Below are 12,007 nucleotides of genomic sequence, written 5' to 3'. Positions count from 1 at the left end.
TTGGAGCCGTCAGCCGACTTCCTTTTGAAAACCATGAACAGAACCGATAAGCTTGACCCGGTCTTAGTACCGTTTCATCTTGCTTAAGTCATGATAGCAGGCTTAAAAATAAACCTGTCTTAATGAAACCCCTGTCTGCCTATAACATGGAACTAACTCTTCAGCACATGAGATACGAGCCGAGCGAGAAAGATTGTCGGTTTACTTGGTGCTAAAATGGCAAGCTGTCCTTGATGCTAAACCCACGTGACTACATCTTCAAATAAGCATAATAGGTAAACGGTCGATATAGAGAATAATACAATGGAGTCTAGAAACTGCTTGAAGTTTTGCTTCTTCGCATTATTAATTGATGCGGTCCCCCACTTCAAGACGAAGAAACACTTCCATTTTCCTTTTTTTGTGACGCATTGTATTCTGAAGATTGCGGAATGAAAACACCTACTCTTATTTTCAGCAGGGTACCCATAAATGCTGCACATGATAAAAAAGTCGTTATTTTATTTATGAATACACATTTTCAGACACAAAGCGCAGTCTGTGACTCTTTCTTCAACCTGTGGTCCATAAATAGGATATCTCACTTGTCACTGAGACATGCTTTTCTGAGCATTTTTTTGTTTTTTACTGCACTTGATACAAATGTCAATCAGTGCCGCGAAAATTATCGAGCGGGAGAGTTCTGGTAATGCGTCCGAGTGAGCACCGCCACGTTAATAAAATATCAAATTACTAATCCCTAAACGCGCCAATACCTTGATCTTTGTTTTTATAAGCTTCTTCGTGGCACTTCTTGGCTTTCTTGAACTCAATAAAAAAACGTTGTTTAATTAATGCAGCTCTTCCTTCCAGTTATCGTTTCAAGTGACTCTCACAGTTCCCATGGGCACAATCTAGGAGACAAAAAGTCATTGATGCCTCATTTAGTTTTGCTGCCGAAATGCTGTATATAACATTTCACAATTCAAAAATGAGTCAGAAGCCCTGCTTGATCTGTTTTACACACCAAAGATCTAGATTTAACCAAAGCGTGCTCATTGAATATAAATTGGTTATCATTGCAGATACTTTATTTAGTTAGGACAAAACTGCAAGCTTTCAGCAAAGTAGTCAATCATAATAACGTAAAGAACAATAAAAACATCCTTATAATGACGCGCAATTTCCAAGTTGAGTTAAGGAAACAAATACAGATGTGCTTTTTGAAAACAATTACGGAGACCTTAAGCTTTCAAAGAATGTGAAGGAGATATCCTAGTCGGACGTTCTGCGGATTCTGGATTTTTCGCTCATGCTCTGTGACATCGAACTTTCCCAGTACACATTTCAATGACCAAACCGCATACCTTCTATAACCACTTCCCGATAGTGGTTTAATGAGCGCAATTGGAGTAGCTCTTGCCTCTTTCTTTCTCAGTCTTCCCCGCCCGTGACTGGAGCGTGATCCGTAGATCGTCACACACAGCGATATGGAATAAAGTTTGAGCCCACGCGTCGACGTGCGTAAGGCGGGTGATGTGCTTCTGCCTTTTCCAGGATGGTCGACAGGCAGCGCCGTTGACATTTCGCTCCAGCAGGGTTCGCGGAGGATGGTACGGAGACGAGGGACCCGTTCGGAGCGGCTGTGTTTAAATGGTCCAAACTAAAAGTGCATCGGCCGTTTGCGGTGGTCTTCCAACAAATAAAATTTCTCCGATGGACTCGTAGATAGTTGTACTCCCTCGATTTCCAACTGTTATTTTGGTAATGTCTTAGAGGAATAAAGAATGTTTCTGTATTTGAATTGAAATCAACGCGTTCCTTCATCCGGACGTTATATGCTGCCCGTACCACACTCTTAACTTCCGCGATACAATTGACCACTTTTTCGACCTCCGTTAAGATTCTTAGCACTGGTCAGTACCGAAATGAGCCATGGCGTGTTCTTGCTTGCGGTTGTAGTTCATGCAAGCAGAAGCTTGTTGATAAAGCGAAATTCTTTGTCAAATGTCTCACGAACATGCTAATTTACCAGGAAAACAAAAGCATTCATATTAAGCTGCTTTGTCTTCCGCGAAAGAGGCGCACAACATGCTTGTAGGGCAGCGGCGTAGCCAGAAATATTTCTCGGGGGGACGGAAAAAAGAGGCGAAATAAAGGCCGGAAAGATACGGGAGATGCAGCGCTCAGAAAAACTCGGCAGGTGTTATAACGCCGAAACACCCCTTCTCTGGAACCCTTTGGAGCCTTTGGGGAGCATGAGAAGTGGGATTGTCCTTGAAGATGGCTCATATAGAAAGAGCGAGCAGAGAAACCTCGCTGACGCTCAAGGACAGAGTGTCCGCAAGTACACTTCCTTGTACCTTACCTCTTTTGGAATATAGACGCTACTTATAAGCCCGGGAAGACGTCTGTTTTGTCTCCGGTGCAGCCGGGATGTCAGTATTCAGCACCAACTTATTGCCGACGCTTTGGATATACAGTAGAAAACCACAAGAGGGCAAATAAGCTCTGGTTGGTACGTGTTGAAGAAAGGATTAAACAGCGCGAGGCAAGACGGGACACGTGACGAGTCACAGACATAAACGCTGTGAACGGGCCGGGCACGTAGTTGCGGCCATAAGGTTCACACATATTACAGAAGAGCGGAGGCACAAATAGGACCGAGTAGTCTCCTATGTGAAATAAATAAATTCAAGAAAAGGGCGAATACGGGCTGGTCGGCACATATTGAAGTTAATAAAACAGCGCGAGGCAAGACGGGACAGGCGACGGATGTGAAGCGCATGTGTCCGGGTTTCAAGTGTCTCGTTTTGCCTCGTGCTGTTTTATTCAGTTCCTCAAGAGTATAGAGAACTTCATTCTGAGCTATGCACACAGGGGTATCGTCAGGGACATTGAACGAAACTGCGTGGCATCATAACACAATATGGATGTGTCCGATCTTGTGGTTGAATGGCTCAGAGATAATTGTTTCGAAACTAGAACGAAAACAATAACGCGCAGCCTATGAGATTCGGAGCCACCATCTTTCAGTGTCCCTTACAGTGTTTTCAGCTATGGCGGCGGCCGTAGCTCGCCTTCTATTGCTGCGACTGGCACGCAGAAGGTCAAATTGCTTGTTAAGAATTTTACTGCATCTGCGCTAACCTCCGAGCACCTGCAGTTTTAAGAGTCAACTTACTCTATAAACTTACCGCCCACTCTTTTTGTTGTGCAAAATAAAACTACGCAATTCAGAGCAGCTCAGGTAACTGATGAAATCTTCAACGGTCTTGTGTACTGTATTCAAACACACGGTTTCAATTTGTTCATTTTATCCTCTGAAATCGGCAGTTATTAAGGGCATAGCACAGTGATGGGTATTTTATACATTTTCAGGGTTTATGCCTTATCGCTGTTCTTGGTGCTGTTAGACGCGTCAACACGTCACCGCGTGAAGCATGGTGTCATGTGAATTAGTGAAGCTTATGGTCCGAACCATGAACCCCTGGTTCGGACCAAACCAAATGACGGCAGCCTTGGATGTCCAAAGTTTCCCTGTTGCACATTGAAGTCCTGTATGACCTCTATCGTAGCGTGTGCAGTGACAGACGCTCGACTGCTATACTGGACAGATGAGCGACAATGTGCTCGGGCAGGCTTACTCACGACTCCCCTACATCCTTAACCCAGCTCCTTAAGCTATCGCTGATGGCATCACGACTGAGTTTACACGATAGGATACTAAATCACTGTAAGTAAAACGCGCCACTGCCCACAGTTCACTTTTTTCAGCGCCACAACTGCTGCTGCGTTTCGCTGTATTCGGAGGTTAAACGCACCTTTGCAACGTTTATTAATGCGAAAGCATTACTTCACTATGTTAAAAGATTTATGTCCGCGTACCGCGTCCGCAGACCGCGTCAGCGAAATCGTGTCCTTAGCAGTTGTGGGTAATTCAGAAGAGATAGAGGTTAATGAGTGGTGTTAATCGATAGAGAATTGCGCATGTTGTGGCCGAAAAAATAAATAGGCCGATAAGTTATTGTGTAATTAATTACAGTAAAACAATGTAAAAGTTGTCCGCTGTAGTTGTGCGTAATTGAGAAGTGGTAGAGTTCATTTTGAAGGTAGCGCGATAAACGAGGACCAAGAGTAGAAGGACACAACACGAGCGCTCGTGTTGTGTCCTTCTCCTCTTGGTCCTCGTTTATTGCGCTACCTTCAAAATGAACCAGGTTCAACTCGCCCAACTTTCAACCTTACTACAAAGGGGTAGAAGTTTATGAGTGGTGTCAATCGATAGAAGGTGTTGTAATTTTGTGTCCGAAAAACATAATTCAGGCAATAGCGTAATTATGTAATTATTAGAGGCAAAAACGTAAAAGTAAAGGCCAAAACGGTCTATTAGCTAATGGCTTGGCGCCACATTTGAATGTATCAAATACTAAAATAGCGAAATACATCAGTCAATTAAGCGGACGTCAAGGATGTGACGTCGCGCAACCTGAAGTCGAGCCAAAAAAGGGCATAGGAAGGGATTGGGGAGCAATTTTGAAAGTACCAAAGACTAAAGCAGTTATTTAAGGCAGTCAATTAGAGTGACGTCAAGGATATGACGTCAGGCAGCCGGAAGTAGGGCCGGTAAACGACATAGGAAGGAATTGGCGCGCAATTTGAAAGTACCGAAGACTAAAATAGGTAAACAAGATATGAACTAAGCAGTTTGAAGCAACCATAAGCAACCAACAGCAGTATCCGTGCTTTCGCATTACTGCAATGCAGATTTTGTGGTGCTCTTCAATTTTTTACTAGCCAGTTGACTGTAAGCTTACGCGTGGAGCTTTCGGTAACAAATAAACTCACAACTGAGCCTTACTGTGCAAATGTTTTCTGACATTATTTATCTATCGCAGTCACTTTTTTATTGGTATACCAGTTAATTTGAGAAGGTGCAGTGATTCTGTGCATGCATCAGCTGGAGGCTGTTTTAATGTCATTCTGTGTTACTGCTTAGATAGGTGGGAATGGAGCACATGTCATTTCCCACTTTTGCTGGGGTTTCCAGGAGGAAGATCTGCGGCAGCTGAAGGACCCCAAGTACTGGCACCTGCACGAGGAGCTGCACGTGGAAGTGAACGCCTTCGCTCCGCCTTCCGAAGCCTACCGGCGAATGGCGTTCGCACTGGCCCAACTCAAGCCCTTCCTTGTTCCCGTGAGTGCTATGACTCGGAAGCATGCTCAAATACCGGTCTGTGCCTCGTCGACAGAACTCAGCACTGTCGCGATGGCCTTTGTATAATCATTCAAAAAATTCAAGTGGTGGTGGTCATCGTTCATCAAGGTCATCTTTTTTCTTTATGAACGACACCCCAGCATTCGAAGCTGCTGGATGAAGATTCTGTTGTAGTCGTGTAATTATACTTATAGAGCAGGGGCTCTATTCCATGCAGAAGTCCAGCAGCGGCGGATAGCGTCCGACTGATCTTCAAGTGAGACCTAATGACAAACCTTATACCAATACAAGTGCTAAATTGTTAAGTAGCTTATGTCGACTATAACAGCAGCGCAAGTGTTACAAATGTGGATAGGTTATGTCGAGTATAATTAACGCTTACGAATTACGCGTCGCAATTACAGTTTCATCTGCTGTTTCTGGCCAAAATTGAACAATAGGCCACAACATAACCCATATATTATTGGGTAGGCTATGTCGAATGTAACCGCTCTGTGATAATTGTAGTCCTTAATTATCTAATTTTAACTAAGACCTGACCTTCACGCTACACTTCAGCTCATATAGTCACTGAAAATATATTGAAAAGCAAAAAACCACTGATCCATGCAAAACCATGAGAAACGGAGCTGTTACTAATTTACCTCGGCTCAGTCATGTTCAATCTCCTACCATACATACATTATCTCTCTCTCTCTCTCCTCTCTCTCTTTCTCTCTCTCTCTCTCTCTCTATATATATATATATATATATATATATATTTATATATATATATATATATATATATATATATATATATATATATATATATATATATATATATATATATATATATATATATATATATAAATATATATATATATATATATATATATATAGTTTAAATGACCTGAGTCTACGATTCCAACGCAAACGTTGGGGATATTTTTTTCGTGTTCTGTTTTTGGAATTTGACAATAATTAGTGTTGTGGTGATTATCGGGATAAAGAATATTAAATGCAAAGCGCAAGGAAAAACAATGCGTCGATGTTGGGTACTGAACCCACGACCACCGAATATCGCGTCCAGTGCTCTTCCAACTGAGCTACAGCGGCTTTCTTTTTCTTTATTGCCAAAGTTATCACATTTTACACATAAAAAACATTACTCCACAAACACACACATGGGTGAAAACCTCGCGATTTGCGCTGCGTGATCCGTTAAATCAGGCATTTGCAGCAACACTTCCATTCTCGGAAGCCACTCAGGCACTTCGTCTTGTGTCTTGAAAACGTCAGTAACACTCGCAACGACTTCGCCAAAATACTGCCGTATTTTTCAAAATTCCGAGTGCATCCAGTAGGTCTTTTTTAATTATTGGTTGTAGAATGCCCCAGAAGAAAAAGGCTTCCCAACAGTCTAAGAAAACGTGTTCGATAGTTTCCGGTTTGCGGCATATACGCATACATACATACATACATACATACATACATACATACATACATACATACATACATACATACATACATACATACATACATACATACATACATACATACATACATACATACATACATACATACATACATACATACATACATACATACATACATACATACATACATACATACATACATACATACATACATACATACATACATACATACATACATACATACATACATACATACATACATACATACATACATACATACATACATACATACATACATACATACATACATACATAAATTTTATTACCATTCAGCAATACAGAGTACATTCTCGTGCCCGCAGATGCGCAGGAGCGTTGTGGGTGGGCCACGGAAATCGACGGATGCGTGCTCCACACCAAAATAAACAATAATAAACTGAAGACACATCGTACAATACAGTGCATGGCAAAAACCCTTTCACGTAGCATGCTGTGTAGAATGACTAAACAACCATTTTTGTGCTTCTTGCTGAACTTGAGTAAGAGAAGTCAACTGTAAAATTTCATTTGGTAATCTATTAAAGTCATAGGGAACGGACCAGGCGCGACACCTTTTTCCGTAATTAGTGTACACCCTTGGTAGTTTAAAACGTTCATTTCTGCGAAACACTCTAGGTCTATCCTGAGAGAGTTTGAATTTATTCGAAAAAAAGTTTCTTGTGATAAGTACCAGGGCAAAAAGATCTGATAGAGAACAGATTTCTGCATTAATTAGTTTAGCACTCTCTTTTCTGGGACAGCCCCATACATAATATTTGTAATTTGGTAAAGCAGTTTATTGACCTAAAAAATTCTGAAATTCGAACAAGAGCCATACAATGGGACACCATACCGTAATACAGATTCAACCAAAGCTCTAAAAGTCAGGTGAACCTTAGCTTGTACAGTTTTGCTAAAACAGTTCGAAAACGATTGACAACATGCTAGATATAAGTAGCCCATGACAAATGTTGATCAAAGTAAAGGACAAGGTATTCGAAACAGTAATTTTTCCAAGGTACAAAAAGACCTTTCATTTCTAAGTAAGTCAACTTCTGGTTTATTGCTATGGAGCTTGAAAAAGAAAGTTTGTGCTCCCCCTGGTACAGCCATACTTTTTACTCGTTTAAAGACTGACTTCCTTGGACCTGCACAGTACAACGATCTGTACAATGGGAACGGGAGAAAGACATCGCACAAGTCCTTATAAAGGTTCTTTCGCATCACAGTTGATAAATATTCAAACGAAAAACAGGCTTACAATACACGACATGACATTTTCACTTCTTTAAGGATTCCGAAAATCCTCCCTTGCATGCTCACCGAACTTACAACTAAATTTGGTAGCACTTTATTCAGCCTAACCTGGCACACAGTTCGTAAAAATGGGTCCTTCGTATCACGAAAGAACAAAGTACGGTCAACCACTTGCCGCAAATACAAATGCGCCAAACCAACTCCTCCAGACCGGACGCGATGAGACAAGCTGGTTCGGCGGGTGCCTTCCCAAGTACCCCACACAAAAAAACGAACACACCGTGGAATCTCTGCATGGCTGTCCAAACTTCCGCTTGCTTGAGTATTTATGTTGACTAACCGAAACCTGTGAGCGTTCACCAGCGCCACCCTCGTCCCTAGCGCCGGATGACTGCGAGAGTCACGTAGCACGTGATCATTAGGAAGGGCGGCAGCTGTGCGAGAACACACCTACGCTGCTTTTTCGACCTCTAGACTCCCAGAGTACCACCTGGAGTATCAGGCGGCGGAACGCTGCTTGCCCATAAAGCCTCGCCTGTTTGATATATATTATTACATCTGAGCAAAGTATATATGTCATAAACGCTTCGATATGAAGCAATGTTACTCTTTGCACTTATTGTGTGCGTGCGTGCGTGTGTGTCTATGTGTGTGCGTGTGTTTTTCTGCGTGTGTGTGAGCGTTTATATCGTGTCAAATGTGGTTACCGGCATTTTATTATCGGTTATGCATCAAAATTTCAAGCTCAGGCTTACTAGTAATTTCATACCCTTTGAAGCACTTTGGATATTTCTTACAGCATTTCGTGAGTTGACTAGTATTGTTCACCTTGCACTCCCCTATAACCTACATTAGCTCTGGCCTCGAAGATTAGTCGATGGTTATCTTGCCAGTATCGTTTTTGACGAGAGGCTGTAAGTACATACATGCATTCGCAAAACACCCACTTGGTCGCTTATTGCCGATTTTCTAGCGCTTAAGTTATCGAATACTTGAACCAAAGAGCAGACGGAATATTTGCTAAAGTTTAGTGGTCACTTTCGGCGGTAGCGATGCTTGCCTGACAGCTCAAAGCTTCATATGATATGGAAACTTCTCTTCTGTAAATTCAATCAAAGTAACGTGCATGTTTGATTTTTTAGTTGGGGTAAAAGTTCAATGTGATGGCAGCGCCTTCGCCCTCAGTGATGCGAATTCGGCTAGGTTTGTTTAGCCCAAAGGTTTGGAAAGCCGCTTGATGTCGCGATATCAGATTTCATAGGCATTTTTACCGCGCTCATAGTCATATTCCATTCACTACTCGATCTTGTGGAACTGGCAGGGCTTTATCACTTGCTTTATCTTTGAAGAACTAGGGGTGTTTCTCTGATGTGATTTGCTAGCGAGATGCCCGACGAAGGAGCACGCCCTGAGGACAACTGTAATGTATTCTGTGGGCAGCTTTTCGTTTCTTGCCATTCGAGGTGGGCATGTAGGGAAATATTTAGAGCTAATAGCTGTCGTCCGACTTCCAAGTGGAAGTCGGAACTGTTGCTAGCAAGGCCGGTCTCCGACAAAAATATAAGAGCGATCCGTCAAGGAATATACGTTTCCTGTCGTTTGCTGTGAAAATATCCCGCGGAACCATGTACTTACTTGCCAGCTTCTACGCGAAGTAATGCCCGGCTCCGTTCCAAGGTATATCATTACTGTCTTCTCTTTTCTAAGTCTTGTTTCCTCGCGGGGCGTTCCTTGCTCCGAGGTGGTCTACGCCCGGCTCGTAGGATCGATACGCAGATCTGGCGCTATATGCAAACTCGCTCGGTCATTCCTTCAAGTGCAAACATCTATATTTTCTAAACTTGTTTCTTTGTATTTTTTTACTGCTTGCTCATTCTTTAAAATGAATTGCCCGAAGTCTTCCGTTATGTCGGTTGCCATCGTTCAGGCATTGAACGCAACCTGCACTGCAGCCGCCATTTTATTATTTTTTTCTCCGCGAGCTGTACCGCATATTCATTGTGGGACTGGCTGCATGCGGCGCCTGCAAAAACAACAGTTAGAGATATTCGCAAATAAAACAAAAATAAAAAAATCTGGTATAGAGGTTGACTTCTTTCGCGCCACCGCGAGGACGTTGCTGGTGACGAAAACACCGCTGAGCGCATCTGGCTATAAAGTGTGGTAGAAGTTCCTGCTGTGCATTCTGTGCTTTTTGGGGGAGGCAGTTCATAGCATTCATGGCTTTCGGCGGTAGGAAGCCGTTTTTCCTCGCTGTTTGTTGTCCGTGAAGGAGCGGCGTAATGCAAGGGAAGGAAGGGGAGAGACGAGGAAGGCTGGCGGAAGTGATGTAGCGCCGAGGGACTTTGGCTCATAGAGCCCCTTAGAGGCAAAAAGATCTCGAAACGAACTGTGAACGCCTGAACCATGTCGTTTTCTTTCATAGAAGAAGAGAAAATGAGGAGAGAGAGATGAGGGAGGAGAAGAAGAAGAAGCAGGCCAAATGCAGCAAGATCCGAAAGAGGCCGAGAAGGTGTGTCTAATTGGCCGTCACACCATACAGTTTACAACCCTGCATCGGCAGTGAGAATGTTCGAGTCGGACTTTGTAAACAATCCGCTTGATAGCTTTCTCTACGCGTATCTAGTCATAACTGAGCTGAGCCGCCATCAATTCTTCATCACAAGGTGGGCTCAAATTTGGCAAATGTGACAACTTGCTTTGTGCTCAGTTGCATTAGGTGCTACAAAAGAGATAACAAAGACTTCCTGAGTTGATATTGCCGCTAACCCTTGTAATCATTATTTGTCGGTGCTGGCAGCCGCTGACCTGCGGCCTTACTACTTTGCGTGTACTGCACAGAAAAAAAATCTTGTGATTCTTTGCTAATTTACTCTCAGTGTCTTGGAGACGCGCCTTTATCATTTCCTTTGCCGCAAAAAATGGGCCAAGTTCTATATCAAAAGATTCCGTCCACTCTCTTCACTTTCTACGATGTTCCAGGTTGTTCTTGGTCTCAAGACTCAATATTTCGTAGAGCCACGTGTGCGAAATTTCAAGTGGCGTCGTAATGAGCAATTGGCTGCCGTTTTACGGCTTTGCTGTCCAACACCTTCACTGCATTGACTGGAGCCACATTTTTGTATCTTTGTAGGGTGTTACACTGGCCGCAGTCTCGCTGGCTTCACGTGGCTATAGTGCTATTCTAGAACACTTAGGGCGCGAGCGCCACCACTCTAGCGAACGGCGCTATCTAGGAATAGGAGAGCAAGTGGAATCACGCGACTCCTCTTACTGCTGCTGAAGCAGACGTTCGATTGAATTTGTGTGTTTTAAAAAGTAATAGTTGCGTTTATTTCTGCAGTTTGGGTTAATAAGGAGTGCCGGCCTTGAACGTTTTGATCTTTCATCGTGACTGAGGCTGCTGAAGTTTATTTAGTACGGTCCGTTACCGCTTTGTACCCAGACGTAAGCGAGGGAACGCGGCGCAAGCTCCTATTGCTACCCGAAGCATAAGCTCGCAGAACCTTCTTTAATCAAACTTTGAATAGGCAAATCAGTGAGTGATCATTCTCATGATGTGCGCAGCATACATTTCAGCGAGCGAGATTTCGTCCGTAGGGTTGTGCTAAGAGTTCGGTGAGCGGCAGAAGAAATGGCGCGCGTGTTTTAATTGGCGCTTATCACTTGTGACCCTAACGATACTATTGATAGAAAGATAAAAAAGATGCTGGCTTCTTCATGGAGCAGTAGTCTCCCAATGACGGGAAGGATCGTGCGAAGGCCAGAATGTTTCAAATTGTTCTAAGTGAACGCCTTGACACGGAAGCTTCAATGAAGTGAACTAGAAGATTCTGCCGCCTCGGGCAGCGGTACGCATGGTGAGTTGTCTCAGGCAACGTGCCCAGTACTGTAGTAATTTCAAATGACAGGGTCCGTTATTAAACGAAAGATATATAGCATTGGATCCACGCTGCGATGTGCTGATCGAGATATACGTAAAAAAAAAAAAAAACTTCTTTGCATGGAGAAAACAAATATCTCCTCTAACCTAGATCGTCAATGGCGGTAGTCAGTGCGCAAGGATTCGCTGCGTGGAACGCACGTCTTCACACTTGCT

At 43.1% G+C, this 12,007-nt stretch overlaps 1 protein-coding gene across 1 annotated transcript in view; it reads left to right on the top strand.

The window, feature by feature from the left end:
• Positions 1-12,007, top strand: part of LOC146180075 (uncharacterized) — a 348,140-nt gene that overhangs the window by 266,774 nt on the left and 69,359 nt on the right. Inside the window, exon 4 of the mRNA XM_084579411.1 lies at positions 5,030-5,176. Within this exon, the coding sequence (XP_084435537.1) occupies positions 5,030-5,176 (147 nt within the window). The remainder of the gene's footprint in view (positions 1-5,029; positions 5,177-12,007) is intronic.

Source organism: Amblyomma maculatum, chromosome 9 (assembly GCF_055883805.1).
Source record: "Amblyomma maculatum isolate TAMU_Amacu chromosome 9, ASM5588380v1, whole genome shotgun sequence".
Lineage (NCBI taxonomy): Eukaryota > Metazoa > Arthropoda > Arachnida > Ixodida > Ixodidae > Amblyomma > Amblyomma maculatum.
Note: the sequence above shows the minus strand (reverse complement) of the source record. Positions and strands in the feature narration are given on the sequence as shown.